Source organism: Erinaceus europaeus, chromosome 20, assembly GCF_950295315.1.
Source record: "Erinaceus europaeus chromosome 20, mEriEur2.1, whole genome shotgun sequence".
Lineage (NCBI taxonomy): Eukaryota > Metazoa > Chordata > Mammalia > Eulipotyphla > Erinaceidae > Erinaceus > Erinaceus europaeus.
In genome coordinates, this window is record NC_080181.1 from 43,775,419 (window position 1) to 43,800,623 (window position 25,205).

At 44.4% G+C, this 25,205-nt stretch overlaps 1 protein-coding gene across 7 annotated transcripts in view; it reads left to right on the plus strand.

The window, feature by feature from the left end:
- OTUD7A (OTU deubiquitinase 7A) overlaps nt 1–25,205 on the plus strand; it is a 294,139-nt gene that overhangs the window by 167,612 nt on the left and 101,322 nt on the right. For 6 of the 7 annotated variants that reach the window (XR_009546568.1, XR_009546569.1, XR_009546572.1 and 3 more), the window contains 2 exons: nt 18,381–18,475; nt 21,921–22,075. Coding sequence is in view for 1 of the 7 variants with exons in the window: in XM_060179266.1 (XP_060035249.1) it covers nt 21,925–22,075 (151 nt within the window). In the remaining 6 variants the exon portion in view is untranslated. Of the gene's footprint in view, nt 1–2,565; nt 2,649–18,380; nt 18,476–21,920; nt 22,076–25,205 lie in introns of those variants that run through there. The other variant, XR_009546571.1, reaches the window with a different exon arrangement.

Below are 25,205 nucleotides of genomic sequence, written 5' to 3' on the forward strand. Positions count from 1 at the left end.
AAAACTGTCTGAACTTTCTAGGATGATGATGCCATCCATAGGTGTATCTTTTTTATTTTTTTTCCTGGGTTCATTAAACGGACCTCTGCTGTAGCCAGGCTATGGCATCCCAATAGAGCACATGTTGCCATGTACAAGGACCCAGATTCTTGTCCCTGGTCCCCACCTGCAGGAGGGAAGCTTCATGAGCGGTGGAGCAGTGCTTCAGGTGTCTCTCTTTCCCAATCCCCCCCCCCTCTCTCTCTCTCTCTCTCTGCTTCTTTTTTTATTTTTATTTAATTTATTTTAAAAAGAACACATTAACAAAACCATAAGATAAGAGGGGTACAACTCCACACAATTCCCACCACCAGAACTCTGTATCCCATCCCCTCCCCTGATAGCTTTCCTATTCTTTATCCCTCTGGGAGTATGGACCCAGGGTCATTGTGAGATGCAGAAGGTGGAAGGTCTGGTTTCTGTAATGGCTTCCCCGCTGAACATGGGCGTTGACAAGTCGATCCATACTCCCAGCCTGCCTTTCTCTTTCCCTAGTAGGGTGGGGCTCTGGGGAATCAGAGCTCCAGGACATATTGGTGGGGTCATCTGTCCAGGGAAGTCTGTTCAGCATCATGCCAGCACCTGGAACCTGGTGGCTGAAAAGAGAGTTAACATACAAAGCCAAATTGTTGAACAATCATGGACCTAAAGGCTATAAAGGAAAAGAAATAGCCACCAGGAGTGGTGGAGTAGTGCAGACACTAAACCCCAGGTATCACCCTGGTGGGGAAAAAAATATATATATATTGGCCTATATTATTTGGAGAGACAGACACTTAAATACTGAATATTACCAGCCAGTATCATGTAAATATTCAACAACCACAGGCATACAAAAAAGCCAAAAAAATTCGGAGGCCGGTGGTAACGCTCCTGGTTGAGTGCACAGACCTTCCACCTTCTGCATCCCACAATGACCTTGGGTCCATGCTCCCTGAGGGTTAAAGAATAGGAAAGCTATCAGAGGAGTGAATGGAATACAGAGTTCTGGTGGTGGGAATTGTGTGGAGTTGTACCCCTCTTATCCTATGGTTTAGTTAATGTTTCCTTTTTATAAATAATTTTTTTAAAAAAAAGAGAATGGGGAAAGTTGCTTGCAGTCTTAGAGTTTAAAAAGCAGAAGATAATTATTGTTATAACCAAGTTACTCGGGAATGTGGTTTTCTTTGAAAAATCCCTTGGTTGGGGCTTACCATACTACACTTGACCTCACCATGTTTTATGTCATTTAATGCTACCTATTAATAACTTTATAACTATATCTTAGATGCTGACAGGACTAGATGATTCTGACCTATCTAGTCTAAGGTTGTAGGTAACAGTATGTTTTCTTTTTTTAAAAAAAGTTATTGTTAGAATTGTTTAAACAATTTAAGCCCAGTGTCAGGATTCAATCAGTTCACAAATTTGAAGCATTAAATGCTTAGACTAAAAAATATATATATATACTCAGAACTAAAATCTAGGCAGTTATGGAACTTGAAACATTCAATCTATTTTTCCCCTGACATATTAAATTGTTAGTGATTTATAAGATTATAAGTTAATAGGAGTATAGTTTCACACCATTCCCACCACCAAAAGTCTGGGTCCTCACCCCTACCCCTCTGTAGTGGACCTTAAAGCCCTTCCCTCTATCCCCCCACAAGAGTCTTTAACTTTGGTGAAATGTTCCAAACCTATTCCAGTCCAAGTTCTGCACTGTGTTTTCCCTTCTACTCTTATTTCTCAAATTCTATGAGTGAGATCATCCCATATATAAAAATTTTTTTTAAAAGGAAGGACACTTGGAAGTAGGAGGTGTGACTTAGAAAGGAAGTCAGGACCATAGAAAATAATGGGCAAAGAGAGAGAGAGAGAGAGAGAGAGAGATGGATAGATAGATATAGAGATAGATAGTTATGGAAATAACAGTCAACCCATATCTGTGACCTTGGGAGAACTACTGTAGTTTCCAGTGGAGGGAATGGAGACACAGAACTCTGGTAGTGGGAACAGTGTGGAATTATACCCTTGTTATCTCAAAATTTTGTAAGTCAATATTAAATTACTAATAAAAAGGATTTGAGGGGAGTTGGGCGGTAGCACAGCAGGTTAAGCGCACATGGTACAAAGCGAAAGGACCAGCCTAAGGATCCCGGTTCAAGCCCCCGGCTCCCCACCTGCAGGGGAGTGCCTTCACAGGCGTTGAAGCAGGTCTTCAGGTAATCTATCTTTCTCTCCCCCTCTCTGTCTTCCCCTCCTCTCTCCATTTCTCTCTGTCCTATCCAACAACAAGGACATCAACAACAATAATAACTACAACAATAAAAACAAGGTCAACAAAAAAGGAAATAAATAAATATTTTTTAAAAGGGGTTTTTTTTCTTCTTGTCCTCCTGTTTCCTGTTCCATAGTCCCCAGACCATGGATGTATTTTCAGATCCCATTACATTATTGAAGACAAAAAGGAGAATAAATTGTTAAAGGACTATCCCAGCTAACTTTTTCCTTCCCTCAGGTAGGAAAAAGTTCTCTATGCCCACCCTGCTGATTTCTTTTCTCAAAATGTTGACTGAATTTATCTCACCTGGCTACCACATCAGTGCATCCCGGGTCAGGGAGAAGAGGTGAGCTTTAACCTGTGATGATTCATCCAGCAGTGCTGGGAAATGCTGTCAATCTTTGTAACTAAGGGTTTCCTGCTGCTACCTTGGAAACCAACACTCGTCAGCAAGTAGCAGGTGCACAATATAGGGTAGGCATCACGTAGGAGAATTGAGTACCTTCCCATCTCTTCCTATGCGCAGGAACCATTTTTTAAATTTTTTACTTATAAAATGGAAATATTGACAAGACCATAGGATAAGAGAGGTACAATTCCACACAATTCCCACCACCAGAGCTCTGTGTCCCATCCGCTCCCTTGAAAGCTTTCCTATTCTTTATCCCTCTGGGAGTATAGACCCAGGATCATTGTGGGGGTGCAGAAGGTGGAAGATTTGACTTCTGTACTTACTTCCCTGCTGAACATGGACATTGACAGGTTGATCCATACTCCCAGCCTGTCTCTCTCTTTCCCTAGTAGGACAGTGCTCTGAGAAGGTAAGCTCGAGGACAGATGATAGGGTCTTTTGCCCAGGGAAGTCAGGTTGGCATCATGACAGCATCTGGAACCTGGTGGCTGAAAAAGAGTTAAGATATAAAGCGGGGGGGGGGGGGGGGGGGGGGCTTGAGTAGTGCAGTGGGTTAAGCACACGTAGCACGAAGCACAAGGACCCAGTTCAATCCCCCAGCTCCCCACCTGAAAGCGGTGAAGCAAATCTGCAGGTGTCTGTCTTTCTGTCCCTCTCTCTGTCTTCCCCTTCCTCAATTTCTCTCTGTCCTATCCAACAATGACAGCAATAACCACAACAATGATAAATAACAAGGGCAACAAAAGGGGAAAAAATAGCCTCCAGGAGCAGTGGATTCGTAGTGCAGGCACTGAGCCCTAGCCATAACCTTAGAGGAAAAAAATAAAAGATGTAAAGCAGAACAAATTGTTGACTAATCATGAACCTAAATCCAGGAATATTACAGATGAAGATTTGGGATCTCCATTTTGGAAAAAGCTTGTAGGTGTATTTTAGGTATATTCCAAGGGGGCCCATGACCTGAGCCAAGTTATTATCTAGGGAAATGGTGTCATAGTAGGAAAAAGGACTAGAAAGTTGGATCAGGGGAGAGAGTAGCTCCCAAACATGAGGAACCATTTTTCAACCATCTGCCAAGTCTCTGCTTTCCTAAAGTCTCTTGTGGTTCTCTTATGAGAAAACCCTCAGGACTACTTCCGGGCCACATGTTCAGTCACTCCCCCAGACAGCCCACAGGGTCTTCCCTGACCTTGGCCTATAGCGTGTGCGCCCACCACTACTCCTGCTCCTTGTCCCTTGTCCTTGCTTTGCAAAGGAGAAGTGATTCCTGGCCTCTGCTTGTGGCCTCTTTTGAGCCTTCCTAAATGCTCTTCAGACACTCATCCTACGTGTAGCCTTCTTCATTCTCCCAGGCACATGAGCTGTCCCCTTTCTTTTCTTTTTTAAAGATTTTATTTATTTATTCATGAAGATAGAAGGAGAGAGAGAGAGAGAGAGAACCAGACATCACTCTGGTACATGTGCTGCTGGGGATTGAACTCAGGACCTCATGCTTGAGAGTCCAACGCTTCATCCACTGCACCACCTCCAGGACCACGCTGTCCCCTTTCTAGCCTGTTTATGGACCTGCATCTAACCAGTCTCATGGTATTTATTTCAATCTGATTTGAAGTCTAGGTTGTTGTTGTTTTTGTTTGTCTGTTTGGTTTTTCCTCCAGGATTATCACTGGGGATGATGCCGGAACTAAAAATCCACTGCTCTTTGTGGCCATTTCTTCCAGTTTGTTGGGTTGAACAGAGGGGGAGATAGAGAGGGAAAGAGAAAAATAGACACCTGCAGACCTGCTTTGCTGCTTGTGAAACATCCCTGCAGCAGGTGAAAAGTGGGTGGGTTTTTGTTTTTGTTTTTGTGTTGTCTCCAGGGTTATTGCTGGGGTTCAGTCCCTGCAATATGAATCCATTGCTTCTGGAGGCCATTTTTCCCATCTTGTTGCCCTTGTTGTTGTTGTTATTGTTATAGTTGCCATTGCTGTTGTTGGATAGGGCAGAGAGAAACCAAGAGAGCAGGGGAAGACAGAGGAGAGAAAGACACCTGCAGACACTTCACTGGTGACCCCCCACACACACCGCAGGTGGAGAGCCAGAGGCTCTCCACCAGGATCAAACCAGGATCCTTACGCCAGTCCTTGCACTTCGCGCCATGTGTGTTTAACCCGCTGTGCCACCACCCAACCCCCTGTTTTTTGTTGTTGTTGTTTTAATTTCACCATGGTTATCACTGGGTCTCAGTGCCAGCACTATGAGTCCACCACACCTGGCAGCCTTTTATTTTCCTTCTTTCTTTTTTAAAATATTTTTATTTATTTATTATTGAATAGAGAGAGAAATTGAGAGAGGAGAAGGAGATGTAGAGGGAGAGAAACAGAGAGACACATGCAGCCCTGCTTCACCACTCATGAAGCTTCCCCCCTGTAGGCAGGGAAGGGGGCTCGAACCCAGATCCTTGATTATTTTAGTGTGTACACTTAACTAGGTGTGCCACCGCCAGGCCTCTCTTTCTTTTTTTTTTTCCCTCTCTTTTATTTGACAGGACAGAGAGAAATTGATGAGGGTTGGGGGGGAGAGAGAGAGAGAGAGAGAAAGGGGTGCTGGGTGGTGATGCACCTGGCTGAGCACACATGTTACAATGCACAAGGACCCAGGTTCAACTCCCCCAGTCTCCACCTGCAGGGGGAAAGCTTTCCAAGTGGTGAAGCAGTCCTGCAGGTGTGTCTCTGTCTCCCTCTCTATCTCCCCCTTCCCTCTTGATTTCTGGCTATCTCTGTCCAATAAAGATAATTTAAAAAATTTAAAGAGAGAAAGAGAGAGATTTGCAAACCTGCTTCACTGCTTGTGAAACCCCGCCCATCCCCTGCAGGTGGGGAGTAGGGGCTTGAACCCAGGTCCTTGCATATAGTACTCTCAACCAGGACAGCACCACCTGGCCCTTGGTTCTGGATATTTTCATGTCTATCCATCAAGATGAAGTAGGGACTTGGGTTTAATGTTTGCATTTTTATTTTCAGTTGTTCACCCAGCGGTTTTATATTTTAGTAGCTGGTTGTTTCCAGCTCATCTTGATGTGATGTGAAAGCAAGTGAAATATGAGCCCTGCCCTCCAGCATAGCTGAGAGAGAGAGATACACAGGTCTAGGAGTGCAGCCCAGGCCCCGTGCCTGAAGCTCTGGGCACTTGATCATTATGGTAGAACGTAGCCCATTAGGGCCTTTCTTTACCTGATGAGGAAGGTTCATTTTCCCAGAAGGGGAGATGAATGCAGGGATCGAGTTCAGTAACAGAAGCAGGAACGTCCTCAGTGAGTTGTTTGGATCATCTCTGTGTTCTCTGGTGGCGTATTGCTCTAGTCCAGATGTGTATTTGGTGCTGGTGTCACAGTGAGATTTGTGAGCCTGGAGAAATAGAGCGTCAGTCTTTCCAAACAAAAGAGTTTTCTAAGCATCTCAGGGCTCCAGGCTTGGAATGGTGCAGGGCAGCTCTGCTGCAGACGGGCGGGCGAGGGTGAGAGAATGCCTTTGATGTCCTCGTTCCCTCGGAAGGTGATCATTCCAACATGTGGGCATGTCACACAGTTGAAAGGGTGTGGTTGTATTCTACAGATCTAAGCAGGTTGTGTAGCCTTAATTATTACTATTATTATCATCATCATCATTATTATTATCCAGAGCACTGCTCAGCTCTAGCGTAAAGTGATACAGGAGATTGAACCTAGGACTTCAGAGCCTCACGCATCAAAGTCTTTTTGCATAATAACTGTCACGCTGTCTCCTCCTCCCCACAACCTTAAATTTTTACTTCTGTGTTCAAGTCTTAACTTCAAAATAAGTGACGATTTTTCTCTTCCAAGCTTTATTTCTTTATTAATTGGAGGGTTAATGGTTTACAGTATAGCATTTAACAGCACAACCTCTCATCTCCCCTTAACTGGTGTCCCCAAGTGTCCCTTCACCCTGTCCCTTTTTCTCCTTCCCCAGAGTCTTTTGCTTTGATGCAATACACCATACCCAGTCCAAGTCTGACCCTACATTTTTCCTTACTGTCCTTTATTCTTTTTCTTAATTTTATTATTGTTATTATTTATTAAATTATTTTAATTACCTTCATTTATTGGCGAGAGACAACCAGAAATCAAGCAGACAAGGGAAAATAAAGAAGGAGAGAGAGAAAGAGACACCTGCAGCCCTGATTCACCACTTACAGAGCTTTCCCCCCCGACCCTCTGCAGGTAGGGATGGGGGTCTTGAACCCAGGTCCTTGCACATTGTAACATGTGTGTCACCACTCAATCCCCTGTCCTTTTTTTTTTTTTTTACCATTCCTGTCACCAACACTCTGTCTCCGTCCCCACCCCCATAGATAACCACCACAATGGTTCTCCCACAGTCTTGAAGATAGGTTGACATCTTGGTTTTTTCACATCCGTATATTCAGTTGTCTATATTCCGCATCTGAGTGAAACCATCCTGTCATTGTCCATCGCCTCCTTACTTGCTTCACTGAGCATCATCTTCTCCAGTTCCATCCACTTTATCCCAGAGGACACAAAATCATCCCATTTTATTGCTGCATAAAACTCTGTTGAGTAGATGTCCCATCACTTTTATCCAGTCATCTGTTGAAGGGCATTTTGGTTTGTTTGCAGGTTTTTGCTATTGGGAATAATAAAGCCACTGGGAACATGGGGGTGCAGAGATCCCTTCAAATCAGTGTGCGGTCTTCTGTCCTTCATTCGTAAGTTCCCCCTGTAAGTGAGATCATTCAGTATTGGTCTTTCTCTTTCTGGCTTGCCTCACTCAGCATGAGGCCTTCCAGCTCTGACCACGCTATGTAAAAGTCATCTCATCTCTAATGCAAGTAGTTCAAGGCAAGAGCCAGCATGGAAAGAACAATTTATAAATCTTTGGGGATCAAGAACCCTCAAGTGTACCAATGGCTATATACCTGCTCTCATAATAAGGGCCCTGAAGGAGTTGAGCATCTCATTACTGTGAGAAGAGATGATCTTTTTATTCAAAGAGTGGTTCTATGGGAGTCAGGTGGTAGCACAGTGGGTTAAGCGCAGGTGGTGCAAAGCGCAAGGACCAGCTTAAGGATCCCAGTTTGAGCCCCCTGCTCACCACCTGCAGGGGGTTACTTCACAGATGGTGAAGCAGGTCTGCAGGTGTCTATCTTTCTCTCCTCCCTCTCTGTCTTCCCCTCCTCTCTCCATTTCTCTCTGCAATAAAAAACAACAAGGGCAACAACAGGGAAAATTAAATAAATAAATAAATAAATAGAGTGGTTCTAGGAACTAGTCTTGGAGCCAGACTGTGGTGCACCTGGTTGAGTGCACATGCTCCAATGCATACAGACCCAGATTTGAACCCCCATTCTCCACCTGCGGGGGGGGGGATGTTTTATAAGTGGTGAAGCAGTGCTGCCGGTGTCTCTCTCTGTTTCTCTCCCTCTATGTCTCCCCCTTCCCTCTTGATTTCTGGCTGTCTCTATAAGATAAATAAAGATAATTTAAAAAAAAAAAAAAGAACCATTCATTCCTGGGTGCCTGCTGTTGGTTGGTGCCTGCCAGCCAGAGGATACCAGTAGTTAATATAAACATCCCCCCAGCTGCTTCTCTCAGACCCCCAGGTCATATCTTCACAAGATTTTGTGCTCTAAACCAGGTCCCTAACCTTGAAAGAACTCTCCACCCCTTCTCTTAGCCAATTGTGATAAGATTGTGAGTCTATATATCCAATCTATGGAGAACAAGGCAGTTTCAAACCTGTTAAGAATTTTAAAAACTAGGCAGATTTTCCTGCCAGACATGTACCGACCTGCTAGATTCTTGGTAGGTCTGGACACCCTTTTGTACAGAAAGATAATAAATTGCCTTATTAAATTCCTAACTCGCATATTGTGCTTCTTTATTTGGGGCAAATAACCTGTTTCTAACATTAATAGATCATTTCAGTGCACCCAGTAGAAAAGTCTAGAGCAGTGGCCTGGGAGGTGGTGCAGTGGAGAGAGCGTTAGACTCTCAAGCATGAGGTTCCAAGTTTGATCTCCAGCATTGCATATGTTAGACAGATGCTCTGGTCCTCTCTCTCATTAGTTAATAAATAATAAGAGGGATAGAGAGAGAGAAACCTCACTTTTCCAGAGCCCTACCCCACTAGGGAAAGATAGAAACAGGCTTGAGGGATGGATCACCCTGCCAACATCCATATCCAGAAGAGAAGTAATTATAGAAGCCAGGCCTTCCACCTTTTACACCCCCAAAAAGAATTTGGATCCATACTCCCAGTAGGGGAGAAATGACGGGGGGGGGGGGGAAGATGACCAGATGGCTCTGAACTCCAACTCCATCAGGATCCAGAGAGGGAGGAGAAAAAAAAGGGAGGGACATTTGGATGTGGTAATAGGTGTATATGTGACTTGGAAAGGAAGAGAAGATGGGACCATGGAAAACAAACGGGCAAATATATACAAATAAAGACAGACAGTTGTAGAAATAATAGTTAACCCATAACTGCAACCTTAGGAGAACTGCTGTAGCTTCCAGTGGAGGGAATTAGGGATACAGAACTCTGGTGGTGCGAACGGTGTGGAGCTGTACCACTGTTATCTTGTAATTTTGTAAATCAGCTTTAATGATTAATAAACTTAAAGAGGGAGGTGAGAGAGAGAGAGTCATGGAACATCATACTATCACTGCTATTCCCAAAATTTGAGGAGAGTCTTTTATCCCATCTTTCCATACTAAGAGCAAAGCATTAAAAGGCAAGATTGTCAGCTAAGGAGGTGTTTGACTTCTCCTATATCTATGCTCGTAACAGGTTTCAAAGGCACCAGATGTTTTGACCTGAGAACTTTGGAAGAGCTCTGTAAACTTTGTGCCTCTGTAAAGCAACAGTGAATGGTGGCCTTCAGATCAGGGTAGTTATGTATGGGAACCCTCTGCGTCCAGTCACAAAACACAAAGCCATCTGCCTGGTGGTACTGTCACTCGTTCTCCATCTGTCCATAGAGTCACTTTGCAGTCACAGCATCATAGTGTTCAGCAAGCAATGGCCATTTTCTTCATTTAGAGATTGAGAGGATTCAGCCTCATGGGAAGAATTTTTTTCATTGTCCAGCTCCTCTCAAATGTATTTGAAACCCAAGCAAGATAAAATGAACAGATCTGTCAGAGAACGTCACCGATCCATGTCTAAGTGGAGCCTCCGAGTATAAACCCGTATTGTTCAAGGGTCACCTGGACCTACATTTTGAGATGTGGCTTTGGAATCTTGTAGACAATTTTCCCAATTATTAGACTGCCCAGGTGTGACCTAAAATCAAAGTTACCACTAAGTAAATACAACTAAAGCTGTTCTGGGAATTTAGTGCCAGTGGTCATTTGAGTTTTTCTAGTATTCTGAGGCTCGTGTGTATACTGTACAAGTAATTGAATAACTGTGACATATTGTATAATTCCTGACATCATCATCATCATTATTATTATTATTATTATTATTATTATTATTATTTACCTCCAGGGTTATTGCTGGGGCTCAGTGTCTGCACTACGAATCCACTGCTCCTAGAGGCTATTTTTCCCACTGTGTTGCTTGTTGGAGTTGTTATTGTTGTCATAGCTGTTGTTGTTGTTGGATAGGACAGAGAGAAATGGAAAGAGGAGGGGAAAACAGAGAGGAGGAGAGAAAGATAGACACTTGCAGACCTGCTTCACTGCTTGCGAAGCGACTCTCCTGCAGGTGGGGAGCCGGGAGCTCGAGCCAGGATCCTTACTCTAGCCCTTGTGCTTTGCGTCATGTGCGCTTAACCCACAACACTACCGCCCGACTCCCTGTATTATTTTTTTAATTGCCACCAGGGTTCTCACTGGGGGTCAGTGCCTACACAATGAATCTACAGCTCCTGACAGCCATTTTTCCTTTTTTAAATTTTTTGTTATCTTTATTTACTGGATTGAGACAGCCAGAAATCAAGAGGGAAGGGGGTGATAGGGAGAGAGAAAGAAAAAGACACCTGCAGCACTCAACCAGGTGCACCACCATCCGGTCCCCATTTTTCCCCTTTTTTAAAAAAAACTTTTGGGTACAGGCAGTGGTACACCTGGTTGAGTGCACACATTAACATGCACATGGACCCGGGTTCAAGCCCCTGCTCTCCACCTGCAGGGGGAAAGCTTCACAGGTGGTAGAACAGGGCTGCAGGTGTCTCTCTGTCTCTCTCCCTCTCTATCTCCCCTTCTCTCAATTTTTCTCTGTCTCTAGCCAGTAATAAAAATAATGATATTAAACTTTTTTATTCGATATGACAGGGATAATTTGAGAGAGGAAGGAGGGAGAGAGAGTGTGAGGCACCTGAAGTGTTGCTTCACTGCTTGTGAAGCTTTCCCCCTGCAGAGGAGAAGCCTGGACTCAAACTTGGGTCCTGATACATGCTAACATGTGCGCTTAAACAGGTGCGCCACTGCCTGGCCCCCTGATTCCTGGCATTAATAAGAACCTCTGTTGGGGTAGAACAGAGGAGTTCATACACAAAATAGGAGAAGTTAAATAAAAATACACCTGATTGAGTGCACACATTACAGTGTGCAAGGACCTGGATTGAATCCCCTAGTCCCCACCTGCGGGAGAGTGGTGAAGCAGTGCTGTTGGTGTTTCTCTAGCTCTGTGTGTGTGTGTGTGTGTGTGTGTATGTCTCCCCTCCCTCTCAATTTCTTGCTATCTCTATCCAATAAATAAATCAAAAAATAAAGTTTAAAAAATATGTAAAGTAAATAAAAACACTGGCATTCTCAGTTCAGATCAGAAATGACTAGAGCGAATTTAAAATATATTTTGTCTTCAAACAACAAACAAAGCAGACTTATGTCCTGGTTCTGTCCACTAAACAGTCTCTTGAACAGTGACTATCTCACAAACAATGAGTGCATCAAGCACCCAGAGTGTAGTCTGAAGTAACCATTCACACCCCGCCACCCTCCCAAAAAAAAAAAATCCATGATCCCCTGGGAGAAATACCTGCATCTAGGTCTGAGGCCAGAAATGGACAAGATGGACCAGAAACAGTTTGTCATTCCTGATGGAGAACAAGGACGTAATTGATGACTCAGGACTCAAGAGCCAACTCAGAAGGCTCCCGCTGGCCAAAACTGGGACATCTTGAGTGGCAGTGAAGGTGAGCATTGCGGTCTCTACAGGATGATTCAGATACATCCAATGTGTTTAGATCCACATGTACAAGACGATGCCTAAAAGTAAATTAGATTAATTGATTGCCAGTGGTGGAAGCTAACACACAATTAATAACTCATCCAATTAAACAACAAGTTGACAAGCAGAAAACTAACCAGCTTGCTTGCTGTTCCAATTGGAAGCCTACCACTGGGTAAGCCAAATAGTAGGAAATGGAAGTTTCCCTTGAAGTAAAGAAGCTAAGGAGTGAAGAAGGAAAGAATGAATGAACTGTCAGCAGGTGCAGTCTTGAGTAGATTGCTGGGTTTGGGCAGCCATCCCAGGAGGCTGCTACCTCCTCGAGCAAAGGCACACAGACTTTATCTGCCCGGTGCCGGTGGGAGACAGCACCACCTGCAATGTGGTTTTGCCTGAGTTTGATTAAGGCTTCCCCTCCAAGAGCCAATTCAGAGGAAGACACAATGGACAGAGAAGCGCTGAACACCTGGTAGCACTAAAGCAGTCAGCCAATGCCAGATGGTAGAAATATCTATGAGAAAAATGACCACAATTTTTCAGAAAACTGAAGAAGAAGGAGGAGGAGGAGGAGGAGGAGGAGGAGGAGGAGGAGGAGGAGGAGGAGGAGGAGGAGGAGAAGAAGAAGAAGAAGAAGAAGAAGAAGAAGAAGAAGAAGAAGAAGAAGAAGAAGAAGAAGAAGAAGAAGAAGAAGAAGAAGAAGGAGGAGAAAAAGATGGGGGTGAGGTAGATGGCATAATGGTTATGCAGAGAGAGAGAGAGAGACTTTCATGCCTGAGCCTCTGAAGTTCCAGGTTTCAATCCCCCCACACCATCAAAAGCCAGAGCTGATCATTGCTCTGGTTTAAAAAAAAAAGAGGATGCAAGCCTAGCACTTACAAAACTCACACATCACATCACATAGTAAGCAACTGTGCCCAGAGTGACTGCAGCTCAGAAAGTTTTCCCCACAGACAGGGAGTCCCAGGATGCAGCCCCAGTCTAAAACCTTGGGCTCTTTTTTTTTTTTTAATTGGCACTTAGTACAATTACATCATAGAAAGCAAGAACAAACAATTCAAGGTAGGTATGCTGATTGTGACTTCCATGGAGTGTGTGATACATGGCTTTCACCCTGTACCCCCGGAACACTCCTGTACAGACATTACATCATACTTCCTTCTTCTTTTTTTTTTTTTCTGTCACCAGGGTTATCACTGGGGCTTAGTACCAGCACTACAAATCTACCACTCCCAGCGGTCATTTTTTTTCCCTTTTTCCCCCTTTCTATTTTTTTTATTTTTATTATCTTTATTGAATAGAGACAGCCAGAACTCGAGAGGGAAGGGGGAGGTAGAGTGGGAGAGAGAGAGAGATCTGCAGCACTGCTTCACCACTTTCAAAGCTTTTCCTCCTGCAGGTGGAGACTGGGGGCTTGAACCCAGGTTCCTTGCACATTGGAACATGTGTACTCAACCAGGTGCACTACCACCCGGCCCCTTCCCCTTTCTATTTTATTGGATAAGACAGAGAGAAATTGAAAGGACAGGGGGAGATAGAGAGGGAGATAGAGAGATACCTGGGGGATCAGGTGGTGGTGCAGCAGGTTAAGCGCACAGGTGGCACAAAGCACAAGGACCGGTGTAAGGATCCCGGTTTGAGTCCCTGGCTCCCCACCTGCAGGGGGGTCATTTCACAAGTGGCGAAGCAGGTCTGCCAGTGTCTCTCTTTCTCTCCCCCTTTCTGTCTCCCCTCTTCTCTCAATTTCTCTCTGTCCTACCCAACAATGACAACATCAATGGCAACAATAACGACCACAAGGGCAACAAAATCAGAAAAAATGACCTCCAGGAGCAGTGGATTCATAGTGCAGGCACCGCACCCCAACAATAACCCTGGAGGCAAAAAAAAAAGAAAGAAAAAGGAGAGAGTGCTATCTGCAGACCTGTTTCTCTGCTCATGAAACACATCCCCTCTGCATGTGGGGAGCAGGGGCTTGAACCTGGGTTCTTCCACATAGCACTGTGTCATACTTTCATATTTATGTCCATCTTAACTGTCATAACCCTTTGCTCTGCGAGGCAGGGTTAGGATTGGAAGGATTTAGATCAGACTCTTGTCTATAGGAAGCTTTTGCTTCAGACCTTTCTTAATTTTTTAATTAATTTTATTTTTGAGAGATGCAGAGAGAGAGAGAGAAACACCAGAGCACTGCTCAGCTCAGGCTTATGGTGGTGCGGGGGATTGAACCTGGGACTTAGGAGCCTCAGGCATGAGAGTCTGTTTGCATAACCATTATGCTGTCTCCTCCACCCTGCTTCAGACCTTTCTTTCTGAGACAAAACAACATGCAGTGCCTTGCTTCAAGTCATTAGAACTAGGGTGGAGTTGACAGCTCACAGCCTTTCATAACTGCACATCTCAATGGAAGACATCAAAGCCGTAATGATTTCTTGGGTCCTTTTGGGACCTGTTCCCAATAGTTTTTGCATGTGTGATGCCCCTGAGTTCCACCCTAGCCTCTCGTGGGAGCAACCTAGACAAAAATGAATGGAATTCCTGAGTGGTAGAACAGTGCATTATGTTCTCTGTCTCACTTTCTCATTAAAAAAATGGATGAAATAGGGCCGGGAGACAGCTCAGCTGACAGAGTGTGCCCCTAACTCTGTGCCAGGCCCCGGGTTGGAACCCTAACACCAAGGAATCCCCGTGACTAACAGCAGTATTGGGATCTCTCTCCACCATCTGTCTGTCTGTCTCTGCCTCTCCCCCACATAATGAGACAAAATTGGTGTGAGATGGCCATTCCATGACATCATGCATACACAAAACCCTGAGATCATTTCCCAGTGCTGCAGAAAAAATACTATTTATATTTTATTTATTTATTTATGTACTTATTGCATAGAGACAGAAATTGAGAGGAAGGGGGAGAGAGACCTGCAGCGCTACTTTACCACTTGTGAAGCTTTCCCCCTGAAGATGGGGACTAGGGTCTTGAACCTGGATCCTTGAGCATTGTAACATATATGCTCAACCAGGTACACCGCTGCCAGGCCTGGGGGGGAAAAATCATTTTTTTTGAAAGGCATATTAACCAGTGACAGTACAAGGGCTCTATCTGCATCCTGGTTCAAATAAACTGGGATATTCCAAACATATCAATGTATTGCTTTCTGTAGTTATTAGCAACCTGATGGCTGTCCATTGAATAGCTGGGAATGACATTCAGGAATGTTTGTTAGCCAGTGACCATAGGACCATGGTTCTGTCTTTGGAGAGAGAGAGAGAGAAAGAGAGAGAGAGAGAGAGCAGGCTCGGGTGGCAGACTCTAGGTACATGTCAGCACCTGCCCGCCACACAGAGCCTGAGCTCCATGAGGCTGGGTCTGCCTTCATCGAAAACGTTGATCCTTTTCAGACTGGCAAAATAGCTCACTGGAGAGTGCGCTTCTCTGATCCAGGTCCCTGCCTGTGTCCCACTGCACTGAAGGAAGCTTCCATGCTGTGTTTTCTTTCCTTTCCTCTCTCTGTTTCTGTGTTTAAAAAAGTCAGCCTGGGGAAGGAAGGGCATTCAGGTCCTGATGCATGATGGTGGAGGAGGACTGGGGCTTGGGGTAAGAGTGTTTTTGCAGAAAACTGAGAAATTTCACGCATATGCCAACAACTGTATTTACTGTAAACCATTAATCCCCCCCAATTAAAAAAAAAAACTTCTAACCAGGAATTTCCCATACCACAATATTAGTCCACAGTCTCCTATTTGTCACTACCTTTTTTTGTTCAATTCATTAGAACAACTCTTAGCATATGACAAGCCACTGAGAAAAGTCAAAGAATGATGTGGTAGTATAAATATAATGCTCTTGAAAATAAAATAAAATGTCACCCTGGAGCTGTGAAGCTCCAGAGATAACAACAACAAAATGACGTTACTCTCTTTATAGAGAATTTTTTTAATACAGAATAGTTTTTTTCCAAGTCATTTTTATTGAGGGAAACAATGACCTCTAGGACAATTGTTAACAGTGTTGGGGAGATAGCATAGTGGTTATCCAAAGAGTCTTCTATGCCTGAGGCTTAAAGGTCGCAGGTTCAGTCCCCAGGACAGTTGTTGACACCTGAGTACAATTTCTTATCTCCCTGTGATAGACATCTGCACACCACTCCCACCACCAACTCAAGTCCCCCTCCACCATCATTCACTGGGTTTCCAAAGCTTCTTGATCCCCTTCTACTCCTCCTCCAGAGTCCTTTGCACCACACCCAATCCAAATTTCACCCTATTTTCCCCTTCTGTTGCTTTTTTCTTAAACTCCACCTGCTAGTAAGATGTCGTTTCTCTTGATTGCTGAGACTTTCGCAGCCTCATAAATTTGCACCTGCAGCCAGTGCCTGGCATACTCACCCCTCCCCCCACTCATGGCCCTGTGATTTGGGGAAAGTAGAAGAGAGAATAAAACAGCCTCCTGTAGACTAGGGAAATAGCTCGCTTGGATAAGTGCATTGCTTTGCCATGTGTGTGACAAAGGTTCAAGCCTGGCCTCCACTGAACTGAAGGAAGCTTTGGTACTGTGGTCTCTTCCCTCTCTATCTTCAGTTCTGTATATATCTTTAAAAAGTAAATAAATAGGTCTGGGAAAGATAGATTAAAGTTTCTGCAAAAAGACTTTCATGCCTGAGGCTCTGAGGTCCCTGGTTCAGTCACCAGCACCACCAGAAGCCAGAGCTGAGTAGTGCTCTGGCCTCTGTCTTTCTCGCCCACTTTCTCTCGCTCTTTCTCCCTGGATCTCTCTCATTAAAATAAATACACTAAGGGGCCGACTGATAGAACACCTGGTTGAGCACACACATTACCATGAGCAAAGACCAACAAGGTTCAAGCCCCTAGTCCCCACCTGCAAGGGGGAAGCTTCACAAGCAGTATAGCATTGCTATATGTTTCTCTCTTCTCTCCCTTTCTCTCACTCTCTTTCTATTTTCCCTTCCCCTCAGTTAATCCCTGTCTAGCCAAATAAAAATGAATAAATATTTTTAATAAATAAATTATCTAATAAATAAAATAAAATAAAATAGGAGGTGAGCTCACAGACAGATGTTCTGCACTTTTCAGCTCATGGCATCTGTCAGCAGCCGTGCTGCTCTGAGGGTACAGCACAGCCTGTGTCACTGGTCCCCATGGTCACCCTCCATCTGTCCCCAGAGCTCATACATATAGCCTGTGCTTCCAGCTCCCAAACTCTGTCACCAGCCACCTGACTCATCACCTCCCAACCTCTGGCAGTGATACTGACTGACAAGTACAATATAGGTGTGCTTGATTTCGGCACCATTGAAACAGGTGTTAAAGGAAAGCAGATCCTAGTGCAACTTCCCTCTTTTTCCTGGACCTCTCTTCTGCAGTTTTGCTCTCTCTGCCCCCATCAATTCCAGTATCCAAATCCAGCTGTCCACACCTCTTTCTCCTCTCTCTGTCTGCCAGTGAGTTTCTGGAGGTTGGGGGAAGGGGGCCCCCAGGAGTTTATCGTTACTGGTATTTAGGTCTCAGTCCCCACAACAGCAGCTCAAGAAGAACAGCAGCTCTGCACATGCTTGTTGCTTGAATGAGCAATGAAAGCCACTCTCTCAGACTTCTGTGACAAGGAAGCTTTGTTTTTGCACCATCACTGAAAGGGAAGAGATTCTGGAGAGGACCTGAGGAAATCAGGTGCTGTTTCTCTAATCTGAGAAGACAGAGGGCAAAGGAAGGACAGCTATGGGGTGATTTTACTCATAAGTAAAATTTAGAGAATTGAAATACATTAACTTGGAAAGAAGAAGGAAAAAATTATATATAGTCAACCCATAACTATGACCTTGGGAGAACTATGGGGGTGGGGAACAGAATGGTAGGAGTGGTGTGGAATTATACCGCTATTATCTTAGAACTTTACAACTCACTATAAAATCACTAATAAGAATAAATTTTAAAAACCTTCTTTTGGTATTGGGAAGAATGCCCCCAACCCCCACCACCAACCTGCCAGGCAATGGGCATATATACCTTTATGATTCCAAGCCAGGTCCCAGACCGTGGGCTAAGGTCTAAGGAAGACAGTGCAGGAGACCAAACCTGCAGACCACCTCTCAACCTAGGGACTATAGACCACACCCCAACCTGGGGACAAGAGGGCAAGGGGTGCCTCTAAACCACTGGATTATACACTGACAATGGGAGAATTGTATAGTGTGTAAATTTCATCTCAAGGAAGAAGGAAAGAAAGAGAGAAAGAAAGAGAGATGTGTCTGCTAACATGAGAAAATTGTCATAGTCTCCCTTACAGGAGCCCCCTGACATGGGTATCAGTGGCCTCAGATGCCCAGAGGCCCCAGAGAGGCAGCCTTTTGGCCCCGGACACTTGGCCTTGCCTGCACAGTCTCTCCACATGCCCAGCCACACTGTCTAAGGGTCCATCAAGTAACAAACTCTTGTTCCCCACTTTGTCTACCAGGTGGAAGTGACACACGAAGACCGTCTGGGCAGAGGCCCCAGCACGTGGAGAAGAGGAGGAAGAAACCGTCTCCTAATTGGTCCCACATACATCAGGTCAGTCACTTTTCTGCTTTTCTCACCCCACCAACTGAAAGCCCCATTGTGTACAAGGCAGTAGGGTGACAACGATGACAGTGAATGTCTCTGAGGCCCCAGGCCTCTCTCTCTGGCCCTGTCATCTGGCAGGGGCTCATTGCTCCCTTCTCATAGGTGCACAGTTGGGCCCAGAGAGAAGCCACAGCAGGTCACAGCTCCTCAGAGGGGTCAGATAGTCAGAGAATGGGCCAGCGAACCAGCGGTCATCTCAGATCCTAAACCCCTAGCCCAGCAATTAGCTCAAAACAGACAGCAGACAGTCCACAGCAGCGTGGGGTTGAACTCACCCACAGCGTGAAACGCCAGTTACATGCTCGCTGCTGGACAGTTCTCCTCTGCCAGTGCTGGGCTCAGCACACCTTCTGGAAAGGTCCAGATAGTTTTTGTAAAAGTGGGATTTAATAAGTCTGATGATTTCTGTTTTGACTGTTCAGCTCAGCCATGTGCAGAAGCAGCTACAGACGACACATAAAAGCCAGCCTGCAGTTGTGTTCAGGGGTGGTTTCACTTTAGAAAAACCCGTTAATGATGCAGCATGCATGGTCCACGGGCCAGAATTTGATGACCGCTTTTCACCAGTGAATGTGAACACAAAAATTCATTTGCAGGGGCTGGGTGGTGGCGCGCCTGGTTAAGTGCCCATGTTAAAATGCTCAAGGACCCAAGTTCAAGCCCCCAGTCTCCACCTGCCAGGGGAAAATCTTTTTTTTTTTTGCTCTTTCTTTTTTTTTTATTTTTTATTTAAGAAAGGATTAATTAACAAAACCATAGGGTAGGAGGGGTACAATTCCACACAATTCCCACCACCCAATCTCCATATCCCACCCCCTTCCCTGATAGCTTTCCAGGGGAAAATCTTTGTGAGTGTTGCAGGTATCTCTCTTTCCCTCTCTATCTTCCCCTACCCTCTGGATTTCTGGCTGCCTCTATCCAAGAAATAAAGATAATTTAAAAAAAAATAAAGAGAAAGAGAATCTCTGTTTTCTCTTTCTTCAAGATTGAGTACAATAGCTGCTGTGTAGGAGGCACTTAACAAATATATGGTGGGGTTGGCAAAATAATTCACTTGTAGTCTGAAGCTCCAGTGCTGTAACAAAAAAAAAAAATCATGCGCACACAACCTGGTTACATGCAGGAGTTACAGTGTGCAGGAAACTGGGTTCAAGCCCCCAGACCCCATCTACAGGGAGGAAAATGTCATGATTGAAGAAACAGTGCTGCAGGTCTCTCTCTTTCTCTCTCCCTACTTCCCTCTCTCTCTGTCTCTCCCCATTCCCTCGCTATTTCTCTCTGTCCTATCATATAAAATAAATCAATACGCTTAAAACTGCATTTGCACTACCTTAGCCATGGCAGGATGGCCACCAGCAGCCCAGCGCTGGCCACATGCTGATTGCTTTCCCTCCAAAATGGCCACCTCTGCTTGTGGTCAGACCCACAGGATCAAGCAGAGATGATTTGGCCAAAGAAACCATGAGTCCTGTGTCTGTGGCATTTCTTGGAGGGGTGGCAGAGAGCTAAGAGGTCCCCTTCAGCGTGGTGGGTACACCTGGAAGACTCTGGGTTGGCGTGGAGGCTCTCCTGAGAGCCAAGTAAGACCTGAAAGCAGAAGCACCGGGCTTGGCTCACTCATAAGGAATCATTGGTTTGGATTTTGGTTTGATTTTGATTTTCTTAATTTTTATATCTTATTTTATTTAGTCATTTTTAGAGACAGAAACTGAGAGGGGAAAGAGAAAGAGAGAACAAGAGAGATACCTGCAGACCTGCTTCACTGCTCATAAAGCTTTCCCTTCACGTGGGGACTGAGGGCTTGAACCTGGATCCTTGTGCATTATAATTATATATGTGCTCTCTACTAGGTACACAATTGCCCAGCCTTAGTTTTTGTTTTTGTTTGTTTGTTCTTTTAGAGGGTTGTGTTTACCTTTCACCAAAGCACTGCTCAGCTCTGGCTTATGGTGGAGCTGGGGATCGATCTAGGGATCGCTCTAGAACATGAAAGTTATTTGCATAGCCACAATGCTATCTCCCCAGCTCATCACTGGAACATAGAAGGAACATAGTCCACTGTGAAAGTATTATACATCTGGTCTGGCTGGGAAGAAGACTGCAAATTGAGTGATGGGGCCAGGTGGTGGCTCAGCCCAGGAGAGCACACATGTTGCCATGCAGAAAGTTCAAGTCTCCAGTGCCCACCTACAGCGGGGGAAGCTTCATAAGCAGTGGAGCTGGGCTTCAGGTGTATTTCCTTCTCTCTGTCTTTCCCACTGTATCTCTTATCTTCTATGAATAAGAAGGAAAAAAAGAGGGGGCCAAGCGTTGGCTTACCTGGTTAAGCATAAATGGTACTGTGCACAAGGATACTTGCAAGGACCCTGGTTCAAGCCCTGGCTCCCCACCTGCAGCAGGGATGTTTCACAAGCACTGAAGCAGGTCTGCAGGTGTTTATCTTTCTCTCCCTCTCTTTATCTCCCCCGCCCCTCTCAATTTCTCTCTGTCCTATTGAATGAAAAAAAAAAAAAAGAAAGAAAGGCCACCACCAGAAGCAGTGGATTTGTAGTGCTGACACTGAGCCCCAGTAACTGGAGGCAATAAGAAAAAATTAATTAATAAGTGAAAAAGAAAAAATGGCCGCTGAGTCTGATAGAGTCAGGCAGGCACCAAGCCCCAGCAATAACCCGGGTGGTAGAAGGAAGGAAGGACGGAAGGAATGAAGGAAGGGAGGGGGGGAGGGAAGAGAGAGGGAAAGAAATCAAGAATCAAGTGACTGCAAAATAATCTAAGTGAACTCAAGTGTTGCATTTTAAAAAATGATAATTTTGTCTGTCTTTTCAATTAGTGAAAATCTAATTGACAAAATGTCAATTTGGAAGCAGTAGAGTTGGCTGGGGCACCTTCTGTGGTGTGGTATAGTCAGAAGGATAATGCTTGGGTTTGAATTTCTTTTTTTTTTTCCACCAGGGTTTTCACTGGGGCTTGGTGCCTTCAGTACAAATCCACCACTCCCAGCTTTTTTTTTTTTTTTTGTCTTTTTTTTTTTTGGCCTCTTTATTTGATAGGACAAAGAGAAAGTGAGAGGAAGAAGGGAGATAGAAAGGGAGAGAGAAAGAGAAACACCTGCAGACCTGCTTCACTGCTTGTGAAGCATCCCCCCTGCAGGTGGGGAGTGGGCGCTCGAACCGGGGTCTTTGCACATGATATAGCATGTGCACTTAACCTGGTGCACCGCAGCCCAGTCCTGAGTTTAAACTGGTGCACCGCGGCCCAGTCCCGATTTGACTTTGCTAATCCAATGCTGTGAGCACACAGTCAAACAGGCAACCCCAACCAGCTCAAAGCTGTGTCTCTCTCTCGTCACTGCCTTTCCAGTGGTGAGCTGTTTCTCTCTTCTGTCCTGCAGATGGATGGTTTCTAGTCTGCTCCCCAACCCCACCTCGGCTGAGTGCTGGGCAGCCCTCCTACATGATCCTATGACGCTTGATATGGACGCAGTCCTGTCAGACTTTGTTCGGTCCACGGGGGCAGAACCTGGTCTGGCCAGAGACCTGCTAGAAGGTAAGCGGATCCCTTTCTCCAGTCCCACACAGTGTTCACTTGACATAAAGACCTCCAGTCCTAACAACTGGGGTACTTGAACTTTTCTTTTTAATTTCTGTGGGTTTTTTTTTTTTGTCTGCTGATGATTTTTCTTTTATTATCTTAACTAAGATTATAAGATAATAGGGGTATAGTTCCACAACAGCCTCACCACCAAAGTTGTGTGTATGTATGTGTCCCCACCACACCCCCAAATGGTAACCACCATAGTTTATCCAAGACTGTAATTAGGAGCTGACTATATCTTTTCCTTCTTTTTCCAAGTTCGTATATTTTAATTATTTTTTTAAATTTGTAATTATATTTTTATTGATTGATTATTAGATAGAGACAGAGAGAAATTGAGAGGGGAGGAGGAGGTAGAGAGGGAAAGAGACAGAGTCACCTGAAGCCTGCTTCACCACTCATGAAGCTTTCCCCCTGCAGGTGGGGGTCAGGGGCTAGAACCTCAGTCCTTACACACTGTAATGTGTGTGCTTAACAACGTGCACCACCACCTGGTGCTCATATTCCAACGCTTTATATTCCATTAATGGGTGAAATCATCCCATAGTTATCCTTTCTTTTTCCTCTTCCCTCTCAGATAAAAAAAAAAAAAAAGTATCTGACCCATGACTGTGAAGAGGCATTAAAATGTCTTTTCTAGCAGCTTGGTGAATGACAAGCAGGCTTCTTCCAGGGTTGCCAGCACAATGGGCAGAACTCTGAACATTAATTAAGGCACTCCCACTAGAAAAAGAAAGAGGCTGAATATTTATCCTGACTCAAAATATGCATTTGCAACTTTGCATGTCTTTGGGGCAATATAGGAGAGGGACCTCCCAACAGCTGGGAGAAAAGTCATAAAATACAAATGAGAATTTTGCAACTACTTAAAAAGAATGCAAGATATTTGTGAGCCTCTAGGTCTATAAGAAGAAAGAAAGAAAGAAAGAAAGAAAGAAAGAAAGAAAGAAAGGTCTGACTTCCTCAGGTGTTCTCCAGAATCTGTTCCCTCTTCGTGATGGTGCAAAAAACCAAGGTTCCTTATCACAAAAGTTCCAGGTTCCATTGGAACTAGGTGGGGTTCAGAGCCATCTGGTCATCTGCCCCTAATATCCCCCTGCTCTGGGAATATGGACCAGGATTCTTTTGTGGGGTGCAGAAGGAAGGATTTATGTCTTCTGTATTTGCTTCTCTGCTGGACATGGGCATTGACAAGTTGATCCATACCCCCAGCCTGTTTCTATCTTTCCCTGGTGGGGTAGGACTGGAGAAGGGAGGTTCCAGGACACATTGATGAGGTCATCTGTTCAGGAAGGTTAGGATAGAGTCATATAATCAACAGTAACTTGGTGGTTGAGGCTACGGTGCTTCCTGTGGGGTGTCTTAGCTGTAGTCTGATGAGGTTTGCTAAGTTCAGTAGTTGTCAACCCTTGTTTTGGGGAAGCGTTTCCATGCCCGATGTTACTCCATGGCCATGCCTCCCTTGAACTCTTTAAAAAACAGAAGGTGAGGCCTGAGCAGTGGTGCATCTGGAAGAGCTCATATGTTACTAGGTTCAAAGACCCAGTTCAAGTCTCCAGTCCCCATCTGCAGGGAGGAAGCTTCTTCACAGTTGGCGGAGTAATGCTGCAGATCTCTCTCTCTCTCTCTCTCTGTCTGTCTCCTCTTCTCCTCTCAATTTATTTCTGATTATATCAAAAAGAAAAAAAGAAAGGAAAATGTTGAGTAGTGGCATACCCAATTAAGTATACATGCTACCATGCACAAGGACCCAGCTTCAAGCCCCTGGTCCCTACCTGCAGAGGTGAAGTTTCACAAGCAGTGAAACAGTGCTACAGGTGTCTTTCTGTCTTTCTTTCTCTTCATCTCTATCCCCTTTGTCTCTCAGTTTCTTTGTACCATCAAATAAAAATAAATAAATAAATAAACAATATTTTTTTAAAAAATGGTCTCCAAGAGTGGTGGATTCAGCACTGAGCCACAACAATAACTCTGATGACAATAAAATAATAATAATAATACCTAAAAGCAATGGGAAGTGTTGATAGAGATATTTATTGTGTTTCTTCACTATTTTGGTCATGGAGGAGATCACAGTGCTGTCTATAGTCAAACTGCACAAAACACTGATTGGATGTGACTTTGCATTCAAGCTTATAGTTACCAAGTCAAAATTTATCAGAAGAAAAGATGTTCAATAAAACAAACAAACAAAAAAACCAATAGCACATTCAAGAACATACTTTGAGTGGTCTGGGAGGTGGTGCAGTGGATAAGACTTTGGACTCTCAGAAATGAGGCCCCACACCTATGGACATCTAATCTTTGACAAAGGGGCCCAGACTATTTATTACATGGGGAAAGCAGAGTCTCTTCAACAAATGGTGTTGGAAACAATGGGTTGAAACATGCAGAAGAATGAAACTGAATCACTATACTTCACCAAATACAAAAGTAAATGCCAAGTGGATCAAGGACTTGGATGTTAGACCACAAACTATCAAATACTTAGAGGAAAATATTGGCAGAACTCTTTTCTGCATAAATTTTAAAGACATTTTCAATGAAACGAATCCAATTACAAAGAAGACTAAGGCAAGTATAAACCTATGGGACTACATCAAATTAAAAGCTTCTTCACAGCAAAAGAAACCACTGCCCAAACCAAGAGACCCCTCACAGAATGGGAGAAGATCTTTACATGTCATACATCTGATAAGAGTTTAATAACCAACTTATATAAAGAGCTTGCCAAACTCAACAACAAGACAACAAATAATGCCATCCTTGGACAAAATATTCACCACAGAAGAGATCCAGAAGGCAGAGAAACGCATGAAAAAATTCTTCAAGTCTCTGATTGTCAGAGAAATGCAAATAAAGACAACAATGAGATATCACTTCACTCCTGTGAGAATGTCATACATCAGAAAATGTAACAGCAGCACATGCTGGAGAGGTTGTGGGGTCAAAGGAACCCTCCTACACTGCTGGTGGGAATGTCAATTGGTCCAACCTCTGTGGAGAACAGTCTGGAGAACTCTCAGAAGGCTAGAAATGGACCTACCCTATGACCCTGCAATTCCTCTCCTGGGGATATATC